Raw genomic sequence first — 12,467 nt, forward strand, 5'->3', positions numbered from 1 at the left:
TCTGCGATCGAGTGTGTACGCTTTTGTGTTGGTTACTCACCATGAGTGAAGTTAGAGCTGAATCCCAGCAGAAGAGGAAGAAGAAGCAGCAGCAGTAGCCGGGCCATCAAAGAGCCTTCAGCAACCTGCTCCGAGAACCGGGGCACGAGTGTGTGTGTGCGTCTCCAGCCGAAACTCTGCCCGCCACACATGCCCGCTGCACCACTGTCTCCTCCGCTACTCCACACTGATGGCCTGGCTGGAGAAAAACGAGAAAGACAGAGCGAGAGTGCGAGAGAGAGAGAGAGAGGGGAGGAGGGAGGGTGTTACTGTTACTGAGCTGCTCTGTCTCTCTCTCACACACACACACACACACACACACACACACACACACACACACACACACACACACAACATACCGTCACACACAAGCAGTGTCGCCCCTGTAGGTTTGGGCCATCCCACTCTGCCCGCACACCTCTCGCTGGGGTGCAGACCGAGGGAGGGCTGTGTTCTAAAAAAGGAGGCCAGGGGAGGAGGCCAAAATTCTGACCCTTAAAGACAGAGAGAAAGAGACCGGCTAAGCTCTCATGTATGTGAATGCGACTCCCACTGACAGCTGCTTTTCAGCTTCGAGGACGACGATCAGCTAGGAAAGAGCTCCGTTAATTGCAAGATGGAAAAAAAAAAAAAAAAAGTGCAGCAATACGTTTTGATATAAACGCATATTTGAGTTAGAGGACATCCAAAAAGCCAGGTGAAGTCCCGCATGCCACGGGACTCGAGGTCGCTTTTGTCTTTTAGACACTGGGTTAGGTATTTCCTCCTCAGCTATTCACCGCGCTGTCATCTGAGTGACACGTTATTATGGCGCACAAAGCAGCCAGTGAAAACACACGACGTGCATAACAAAAGGCATTCACACGTCAGGTGATTATAAGCTTCACCTCCAGGCCATGTCACGCCCCCTTTCTGCCACCCCCACCCTCCTCCTCCTCCTCCTCCGACGCTAATTCCTCCACTGGAAACTCCCCCCGGATACCGAAGCAAAAGACTTTCTGGGAGTTACAAGTTAAGCCGATTAAGTGCGCTATTACCGAGATTACATCAAGTCAGCCATAGCGGTTATATCCCATAAAGCATAATCGGGCCGACGCTTTCCGCAGCGTGGCCAAAGTGAGGGCGGCAAACGTCGCGCCCGTGCAGCGTGGGTCTATAGAGCGCTATAAACATCCCCGTTCCCTTTTGTCAAAGTCTATAATGTGCCATTAGGTGCTACCAAAAACTCATTCCATTAGGGAAAATGTCATGACATGTGCAGGTGAAATTCAACCTGCGATTAACGAGCGTCCAATTCAGCGCTACGCTTTATCGCTGGGTTCTCTCCGGAGCTCACGCATCTCCAACTCCAGAGAATCAAGAGCCATTGATGATCTCCATTCAAAAGACCTCCACACGGAGATGAATCGCTTGGCTTTATCCCCCTTTCCGGCCTGCTGGGTGCCCTACGGCCCCCTCTTCGCCTGCCATTCTCTCTCTTCTCTGTCCATGTCATTCTGTGGAGCCTCTGGAGGCGGATGACTGAGAGATGTGTATGTGCGAGAGGGAAACGGAGAGAAAGAAGAAGTCCGATCTGGGCCGTGGGGGGTGAGGGGTGCGGAAGTGAAGTGAACGGTGCTCGTCGGTCTTATTCAGATGCTGCTGCCGTCGCTTCCGATTTTCCCGCCGTGTTCAGAGTGACCTCTTTGGGACACGGCTCACACGGCGAGCTGCGAGCGGGTCGGCATAACATAATCACGCCGTCACCGTCAGACACGCGCTCGCTCAAACGGGCCGGTGTGAGGTCAACGTGCCCTGCTGAATCTTCAAAACCGACCCCGTATAGACACGGGCTTCGGGAACATCCGTAAACACTCCTCTCTCTCTGCTTATACTCCCTCATGTTCTTCCCTTTCTCCAAACAGCAAATGGCCCAGTCCCTAAATGGCCATTTTTACAGCCTTCACACTGCTACATTTGGTTGAAGCAGAAGCAAAACTTACAGCAAAAACAACAAGCAAAGTAGAGCAGGGCAATGAAAAGAGAACAGGATCGATGTCCCATCAGCAGTTTTATTACTGAAGGAAATAACCTATCGAACCTTGGGCCAAAGAAAATCCTCAGGCCTGTTAAAGTAATATCGCTCGCTATCTACTGCATCTGTAGTGTGTGTGAGCGTGTGTGTGTGTGTGTGTGTGTGTGTGTGTGTGTGTGTGCACATTACTACAGACGGACAAAAATAATAATAATTCAGCACATTTCCCTGAAGTGTATAAAAATGTTTGTGTTTTTTTTTTTTTTTTTTTTAAAGTAACTTGTGTCAATAAATGTTTACCTAAAGACACTAATTCCAAGGTTTTCTTGCGCTGTCCAATCTCGGAAACTATGAGGGGTAACGATTAAACACAAATGGACCTCCTTCTGGAAAAGTTCCCTGCTCTACAAAATACACTTGGGATGGACGTTCATTGAAAGGACGACCGCCCTTAGACTTCCGCTCTAACCGAGTCGAGAGTAAAACAGGGTTCTGTTCTTTTCACGCTATTAAGACAGCCAGGAGCATACGCGTTCTCGGAGAAAATCGGCTCGACAAGCACAAAATTCACCGCTCGACCGAAGAGCAAAGAGCGACCCCAGAAAAAACACGCACGGATCCTTAAGTTACAATAGCCATCGAAGGAATGCGTGCTAGCAGTAATGTTCTGCTTCACGCCAGAATTAACCCCTAGGACTGCGAATGTTTCAGCGGGGGGGAGATTCTGGGTGGGGATAGGGTACGGTGTGTAAAAAACCATGCGCTTCCTCGAGCCCAACAGCTGCACGAAGCTGGGAAACACAATCAGGATCCCGCCACCCAGAGGCCTGACGTCATCGGCGGCTTTCCTCTGGCTCCGTCCCCTGCACTCATCGCTTCTGGCTCTGCTGAAACACCCCTCACAAACACCCTTTACAGTACACACTTCACTGCCCTGTCCAGCGCTCAGGGCCCAGACACCGACTCATGATCACATCATCGTCATCAGCCCAGAGGATGGAGAGACTTTGAGGTGAGAAACGAGTCTATAAAACAGGCTAGATAAATAAATACGGTGAGGTAATTACTAAAGGTAATCTGCTAAAGCTCCACACACACCCCGAGTGCTTTTTCGAAAATAAATCCGCTGCTGAATAAAAGCTGGTGAAGGAAAACATGTATTACAAAATCTACGTACAATAGCTTGTTTGCCAAAAAGATCAAACCCCCAAACTGCCTCCCCCCCCCACCCCGACTGGAACGATGCTTTCGAGAATCAGTTTTTTCACAAAATCTTACAGTCATGTCACGTATCGTACAGTCATTATAACGCCGTTAGAAACAGTTCTCCAGGAATAGTCGAGTCGTTCGAGCTCTTGAAGGCTCCAGCATAGTGGGGGTAGTAGAAAAATGGACGAGAACTAAAAAATAAATAAATCAGTACTTTGAAAACGTCGACGGTCCGAACGTGACCCGTGACTCCGTAGCAACCCTAATGATCAATATGGTTCCAACGTATTTCACAAGAATCAAGGTTCTAAGTGCGCACACCGGATTTATTTAGGATCTGGTTTATAAATTAAATCCATCTTGTGGACCATGATGGAGCTGGAAGATTTCTGAGAGGGGAAAAGAGCCAGACTCGGTTATTCCACTAGCAGGGAAAACACATCAATATACTTCTGATTACATCTCATTAATACGGTATATGGTGAAACCGCTTATTTGTGTGGATTTTTTAAATAACGAATTGTAACAATATTAACAGTGCATTCAGTAAGAATAGTATTAATTGGACATCATTAACTCTTTTCATTGTAATTGGAACGAAAAGGTTTAACAACTAAAAAGAGCTTTTCGGAGAAAAAGCCCTACACGAGAGCTCGGCTCTACTGTTCCGCTTTCAATCGCTCTGCTCTCCAGCAGTGAGCCGTCAATGAGAGGGAGAGAGAGAGAGAGAGAGAGAGCCTTCATGAATATGCAAAGCCAACACAATGGGAAGCCGAAGAGCATTCTCCAAGCCGTTGAGGCTTTGAAGTAAGAAAAAATAAAAAAGAATGCCAGGCTCTTGGGGGAAAGAAGAGAGAAGAAAAAGAAAAAAAAAAAGGAAAGAAACTCCGAATGAGGAATAAGAAATTGTCACAGTGAGGATCGGCGTGGAAATAAGGGAAAGGCGAGAAAGAAGAGTGCGCAAAAGAAGCATTTCTCTTTCTCTGGAGAAGGAGGTGTTTGTGTGGTTTAATGAGGGAAAAGTGTCAGCTTGCCTTGCCTTGGGAAACGCAGCATAATAAAACAGAGTTCGAAACCCCACACTGAGAATTGCATCATCATTAAAAACGCCGAAAGCTGAATTTCCTATCCCTGTATTTTGTTTTTCCCTTCATTCGAATTGCACTGACGTTAATTTGATCTGATTTTTAACAGGTGAAAACCCCAAATTTGGTAAATCTCCATGCTTCGTCAGAGCCACAACGGTAAGGCATCTTCATCCGTGTTAACTGCTTACAAATCAAAGACATCTGAGCTTGAGCGCATGCCAACACAGTAAAAAAAAAAAAAAAGTGTCTTCATATTTCACTTCATGACAGTTTCAGTTGCATAAAAAGATTCGCAAGTAATAATTATGTGTGTGAGGGATAGCTACAGGCCCACACAGTTCCCGTGCAGCCATGCCAACTGAGGCAGGCATAAATGCCATCACATTTGTGACGCTTGTAAACATCTCACCTGCAGGCTGCTCAGGTCATTAGCATGCTCGCTCGCAGACAGTAAACACTGCTGTTACCAAAGCAAACATGGCTCGAGGCAAACTCCCTGATTAGCAGCGAATAAAGTAGATCGGATTGGTTTTTGGCACGTGTGTGAGAGCTTCCTCGGATCCCTGACACTGAAGGGGAAATAAAGGAGGCACCGGACTGTGGATCCGACTCTGCGGAGGTGATGTGGTCATGCTGAGGCCTGAACTGCTGCCAGCTTTAAGAAAGAACTCAGACGGAAGTCGAGGCCGGCCCAAGAAAACAAGCGCTGTCGGAGTGAATCGCACACACACTACGTCTCGGCGAAAGCCACGGGGCGACGCCTGCACTTGTAAAAATGGTGGAAATCACCTCTAAAGGCTAAAGCGTAAAAAAAGTTACGACTTGTCTGGCGTGGTGGGCATTTTTACTACACGAAATCTCTATTTTCCCCCCCCAAAAAACTTATGACATTAAACTCTGCTAAAGGCAGACCACAGACTGTTTACATGCATGTGAGAAGGATATGGATATGGTTTGGTCTGAAGGCTAAATGGATGAAACTCCATCAAACTGCTTCCTGTTTAAAATAGTGCATAAAGAGTGTATTCTTTTTCTCTCATAGATGGGGGGAGGGGGGGATAGGATCAAAAATCCAGAAGTTGAGGATTCTGAAGAAGCCTTTAATGGGGTTTCCGGATGTCTGATGAAGGTCTGGAACAGCTCTGAATGGAGAAGCAGCTGTTAGATGTTGGGTTGTCGGGGGTTGGTTCTCGGCTCGGGGGAGCTGTAGAGACTCCGGCGTTCCCGCCGAAATCTGACGCGGACTCGACTCCGGCATCTCTGGAGCTTGTCATTTTTCAGCTCACCCCACAAATCTGGTCGTACATTCAACCTGCACCATCCATGCTGGAATAAAGTGGAGGTCTTTTCAGTTTGGATGGTTTGGGCAATATGAATAGGTGATGATGATATCGGTGATAAATGCTGCCGTAGGGCAATGACTAATGGAGCAGTAAATGACTAAATTGAACTGTGATCAAGCTCATCTAAACATCAAGATTGGACCACAAAGGAAAAAGTAGTTTGTGGTTAAGGTTCGGCACCTTAAGGCCATTCAGAGCTTAAGACATCATTCTGACAAACCAGGAAGTAAGTGTACTCGATTACAGAGGAGGACGGAGTGATACAGAAAATCTCCCATTCCATTAGGCTCATGAGATCGTGTGGAATATGCCTTCATGCTTATGGTGCCGTCTCTGCAGCGACACAGAGGCATCGCCAGTCATAAGTAACGCACCGTGTAAGAGTCCCACGCCAAATTAAAATCCCAAGACTGTCACAGAGCCTCTAGGCAAGGCCCTTTCTTAGCAACATGCTGCACTGCAACTGCATCGTGTTCCCTTACTTTGTATAAAATCATCTAATCTGTCTGAGGAAATTTTACCCAACAGAATCGCTGAACTGTAGTATAAAAGGTGACATAAAATAGATTCCACAAAAGAGTCCATTTAACACTATTTACTCTACAGGGTCAAGCTCGACCTAAAGCTGTTTGTTTGTCGCTCCATTAACTGTGAAAGAATGTGCCGAGTCCTAGAGGATGGAAGACAGAGAGGAAGTTATTTCTGAAAAACACCGGATTCCATCCATTTTACAAGTGCAGACTTGGGGCATCGCAGCGGAACCTTCAGAGAATCTTCATTTCTCACATAAACCGTACCGCCTGTGGCAAGGCTCCAGGCTGTCAGACCTTCCATGCGAAGTAATATACAACTCTCACACACAGAATGGCCTTTGAGCTGAAGTCGGCATCGGCAACGCAAGCAAGCCGGAGGCCACGATGCCACATCAATGTGATCATTTTTGACGTTCTGTACAATTAAAACACAACCGAGCGGTTATAGGGGTCTTACAGGGAGCCTAGGAAAAGCTACAGACACTGGGCTTGTGTTATAATCTTGAAGATGTTTCACCACCCATTCCATGTCTACCATCATTCATTCTTCTTCTTCCGTCATGGCTGTGGTATTTCCGGCACCTATCCTGGGAACACTTTGTGGGAATCCATCCTCAAATGGCGCGTAGTCAATCCACCTACCACGGTGTGTTTTGGGAGGAAACCCAAAGAACCCGAAGTTCACCCAGATGGACACGGGGAGAACGTGCAAGACTCCACATAAACAGTAACTCAAGATCAGGATCTACCTGGAGCCATGAAGTGCAACACTACGCTGACCCCAGTACCATTCAAAAGATACTAAACATTGTAGTTTTAGTAAATTACAGCTTATACATTAAACAATATTCTATTCACAGCTTGTGCCTTGTGGGTATTATTCCCATGTTCAAAGCTAAATCCACCTGCTGCTCTTGATGATCCGGGGGGCCACTGCAACATTTAATACACTCACACTCACTTATTGCTGTCTGGCCCCTGCCTGGAACAGGAGTGCCTCATCCAGAGAGCGAGAGAGAAAGAGAGAGAGAATGAGAGAGAGAGAGAGCTGTACTTTTCCATAGCTGTGGCAACATGAGCTAGTAGCCAAGAACAGCACTAGTGTTCCTCCAGACTCCTCCAACGCCACACTAAGCTTCTCTCGGTTGCTAGACGCTAATGAGAGGAGCACCTTGTTTGTGTCGAGCCTGCCTGCCAAATCACTACAGCTCACTTTCCTCACACTGGAACATGGTGTTGGAAGACCTCGAAGGAAAACAGTGGCCCACATCCATGGTACCACCAAGGCTGAACGCAGTCCGAATAATCATGACGATACGCACCATTTGTCCTTCATTTGGAGATATACACAGGGTCGCTGTGTTCACTCCAAGGAAACTTTACCGAATGTAATTGTGGTGAGACACCTTTTCCTTTACTGCCCTTTCTGTTGAAGTTCGGACAGTTGGAGAAGAGGTATTTCCTCGACGTAAATGGTGCCCAGAATACACAAACCCCATGCTACAGTATGTGAGGACTCACGGTGGTTAAATTAACTGACCTGGCAGAAGGTATTGTCTAAAAGTAAGGCAGATTACAATCCAAGCATAGAGCTGAGAATCTGAACGTCCAGATCAGCAGCGGCTCTTGACAGGAGATATCGGTGGGGAAGCGAGACATTACTAACGAGAAAGCGAAAAGTCATAGGCTCTCACAATTCCCTTAGGCTACAGACCAATAGTATCTAGTGAATTTTTAGAGTTTCCTCATAATAGGCAGACACCATACAGTCCAGCATATAGTCTACAGGTCATTTGAGTGGTTTTAGATGGACCTTTGTTGAACTGTGTTTGAGGTAATATCATTAACCAGTGTTCACAGAATTCAGCTCAATTTCCAGCCCAACTACATCCCAAAAACTACACAAAAGACCTGGAACTAGCACAAAAAGTTATGCATTGGAAAAGGGAGACGGCTTTTTTTGTTGTTTTTTTCCCCTCTCAGCCTTTGTTTGGGGAAACAAGTATTCCACGCATATTTCAGATGCACTCTATGCACATTATCCACTCAGTAATCCCCCTTTCTCTCTCCCAATATTTGCCATATCCCTTACAATAGAAATGGTTCTGTACCTCTGCACCTATTGCTCTCTTATTGCTATAAGACAAATCCTGCCATTAACTGTTCTGTCTGCTGTTTCCCCCGAAAGCATGGGGCAGTGTGATTCCCGCCCCAATGGATCACTATTAGCGCTTATTGCATATCTTTTTTTTATTATTATTATTTATTATTACTAAGTGCAATGATAACTCTATGGAAGCTAAGTGGGGCAGTGAACATCAATGGTACGTTGGTTTATATTTAAATAATTGGTCACTTATTAATCAGTATTAGAGATTTAGTATTCAGTATTTCAACGGAATTAAAAAAAAAACCTATCGAGGTGTAAACGAAGCCTTTATGAAGATTCGCATTGTATATCGGCTGTCGGATATAAACCCCGCACGAGAACTCAAGAGGAGCTCTCTGGCAGCTCTGAGACGGGAACAACCTTCTGGAGAAACCGAGCTTGTTGCACGCATGCACAGGCAAGATTTATCTTCAGTTTCTGTCGGTTTGAGGGTCACGAGTCGAAGAAACACGTACACCTACGAGAACATCGCACAGAACTTCCGAGAACTTTGCGGCGGAAAAAACCTGACTGTGAAAGATATACGTGCGGGGCAAGTACGGGTTTGTGTGGCGTAGAAACTGAATCACAAGACCACCCGGCGAATTATGAAGAAAATAACGAGTCTGACACCTCCACTGTGGCACAGCATTAGTAAGCAGTCACATGGAGCATTAATACTGCTGCTCTTTTACACCCACATTGGAGTGCGAGAGAGAAAGAGAGAGAGACAATGCTGAATAATGATCTGCTGTGAATATGAAATATCAAAAGTTAGTAGGGGGTTGGGGTTAGAGCTCCTGGTGATAATAGTGTAGCACTGACCGATGCTTCGCTTTCAGATCACACTAGGCTTTTCACACGGAGGAGCTGAGAAACAGACGGGCTCCTGTTTCAGTCGCTTGTAAAACAATATTGCAAAAAGAATCATTACAGCACTTGAGAAATCAACACCCCCCTCTCCCACACACACACACCCCAAACACACACCCGCAAACCTGCCTACGATGGCTTGGATGGTGTGCCAAGTGAACACGAGACAAGCAGAGCGCGAAAAGAGGGAGGATTTGCACACTTTATACAAAGCCCCATGTTTGATCCTGTGTAATTAACCAAACGGTTCATAGCCCATAGAAAGGATAAATATTTACACTACTCTGGCAGGGCCAGGTGTGTTCGATTAAAATTTTTTTTAAAAAAAGGGACAGCATTTCGGGGAGGGGGAATCTGGCTATGCCTTAATATGGAAGAAAGAGAGAAAAAAAACCCCACAAATGTCTTGCCAAATCCACAGGAGCTTTCTAATGAATGGATTGGGAAGTGTCTACATTGTACTCAAAATGACAGTACTAGTCAAATTTTCTAATTAAAGGTGACAAAAAGCAGCATGGACACCAGGGGTCACTGCTTTGGTCTACCAACAGTCTACACCGTTTCGGGGCTTTGCAAACTGCCGTCGTCTTCCAAGTGAACCCGAAAACATGGGGGAGGACAAGGAGGGGCTTACTGTTTAGAGTTTGTTGTGGTCTCGACCCTTTGACACATCTTATAATAACAGGGGCAGGAGGGAGGGAGATCAGCATGGGTGAGTGGCGCTACACTGCAGGCCTGGCGTCACAAGTTCATGCCCTGGCTTCTATGTTCACACTGCAAAAACAAAAGGATTACACAGAGACCGCACTAACGAGGTCCCCGCACGGCCAGGGGCGCCACCTGTCTCCCCTCGCCAATTAGAAAAGCACAGACAAAAACGGCCCGATCTGCAAAAACGACCCTCAGACAGGTGAAAGATTCGAAATAAAACTGGAAACTGGGTCAAAAAAAAAAAAAAAAACGAACAAGAGAGACTTTAAGACGCGAGACATTGAGAGGTGTGAAGTTCTGACTGCAGCAGTGTGAGGAAAATACAGCACTGGGCAGTAAGGCTTGATTTTTTTTTTTTTTCCTTTTCCTGCTCGCAATTTACAGATGAAAGAAAAGAAAATCACAATAACCGAATGATTCGGACAAAGCCTCAGACGGGAACACGCTTCACTTCAGGTTTAAGAAGGGCACAGGATGGTGTAATAATAATAATAATAATAATAATAATAATAATAATAATACTAATACTACAACCAGCTGTGTAGTCAGGAACTGCTTGCTGGCAGAGGCAATTCCAAGAACTCAGCTGGACGCTGGATTTTCAAGCGATTCTGCAGTAATACAGAGTAAAAGAGTAAAAACCAAAACATGGGGCATTTTCTATACAATCATTTAGAAATCTTTTAGTGATAACTGGTGGAAGAGAGAAAGAAAACAGTGTTCTTTACCGTTATTACTTTACCATTAAAATTACGTGTTAGATTTGACACTTTTTTTTTTTCTTTGCTGGCAGGTTTAATCTTTTTTTTTTTTTTTTTTTTTAACCCAGGTCAAAATATTGACTTTCGGACAAAACCAAATGGAATCTTTCACCAGTTTTAGCCACAATTGTGTCAGTGGCGTCGGTAATAAACTCGAAATACTCTCCATTTACCGTGACGAAGTCCAGCCGAGAATACGTGGTCTCCAGGCGTTCTCAGTTAACATCAGGGTATTCAAAGCACGTGTGCGGAAAACGTGCGACAGATTCGTATTTTGATTGTTTCATCTCCCGTTTAATTGGAGAGAAAAGGACTGGACTTTCAGGGAATCTGCGACTGATAGCTCATACACGAATTCACCGAAGAGAAATACATGAAAAGGTTGGCAGGTCTGGTAATATAATGCAATCGAGTAAACGTCGCAGGACAAGATCGTGTACGGATGATGAGACTGTTATCACGGCACAAGCCTAGAGGTCAGTATAGAGATGAGCAGTGAACAGTGAAAGGCCGCTTGGAGGAACGGTGGCGTGTCTGGAAAGAACCGTTCCTCCAGGGTTCACAGAAGCTGTAATTATACGGGGGGAAATCTGGGGCGGGTTGGTGTGTTTACAATATCACACTTTTTCTAACAAGCGGTAATTGTGTGTATGCAGAGTGCGCGTGCAGGAATGTCCGAACGCAGCCAGGCTACAGGAGGAGAGTTCACACAAGACAAAAGTTTATTCAACTGACAATATGCCTTATGTCAAATTAGCATGGGAAGAACACGGCAACGCTCTGGTGTACTGCTTTCTCTTTTTTCCTCTCTCCCCCAAGCCTTTAGCTAGCTTTCTAACATACTAAATCTCACCAATACACGTTAAAAATGTAATATATTTAAAAATCTTTTTTATATAATAATAATAATAATAATAATAAAAGAGATTATGATTGTGATTTTTTTTGTCTGCATTTTTTCACCTAATCCACAGTCGTTTTGATTCTAATTTTAATTAATTTTGTCGGTGTGTGTGTGTGTGTGTGTGTGTGTGTGCTTCTGTCAGAACACAAACATAGTGAGGCTACACAATTCCTGTCCCACAGCAGGTGTAGGGATCATCAACCATGCTTGGCTTCCCAAATATAGTCAGGCCCCTGTTTGCCTTCCACACACACACACACGCACACACACGCACAAGCATTTAATTAGTTGCAAAAACTCTCTCAGATTATTATATATGTATGATATATTGATGATGTACTTGGTGTATAAACAGAGCTCGCTCGTTTCATTCAGCCTTGTAAACACACATAATATAGAAATGATGAAAAATCAATTCGAACCGGAACGTCGGTCCAACGGTCTACAACCCGACCACATCGATTTACAAGCCTAGGTCTGGCTTGAATTGAGAGGGAAAATGGTTAAAGTGATACTGGCATGGAATATCAATACACATGACAGCCAATGTACAGAGAGAGAGAGAGAGAGACAGACAGAGAGAGCGAGAGAGCGAGACAGAGAGAGCGAGAGAGTGAGACAGAGAGAGAGAGAGACAGAGACAGACAGAGAAAGAGAGAGAGAGACAGAGAGATAGAGAGAGAGACAGAGATAGAGAGATAGAGAGAGAGACAGAGAGAGAGAGACAGAGAGAGCGAGAGAGAGACAGAGAGAGCGAGAGAGAGAGAGAGAGAGAGAGACAGAGAAATAGAGAGAGAGACAGAGAGAAAGAGAGAGACAGAGAGAAAGAGAGAAAGAGAGATA

General features: G+C 45.3%; 1 protein-coding gene across 3 annotated transcripts in view; it reads right to left on the reverse strand.

The window, feature by feature from the left end:
• bmpr1bb (bone morphogenetic protein receptor, type IBb) overlaps window positions 1–12,467 on the reverse strand; it is a 66,027-nt gene that overhangs the window by 18,572 nt on the left and 34,988 nt on the right. For all 3 annotated transcript variants that reach the window (XM_053645347.1, XM_053645346.1, XM_053645345.1), the window contains exon 2: window positions 41–234. In XM_053645347.1, coding sequence (XP_053501322.1) covers window positions 41–234 — 194 coding nt within the window. The remainder of the gene's footprint in view (window positions 1–40; window positions 235–12,467) is intronic.

Source organism: Ictalurus furcatus, chromosome 16 (assembly GCF_023375685.1).
Source record: "Ictalurus furcatus strain D&B chromosome 16, Billie_1.0, whole genome shotgun sequence".
Lineage (NCBI taxonomy): Eukaryota > Metazoa > Chordata > Actinopteri > Siluriformes > Ictaluridae > Ictalurus > Ictalurus furcatus.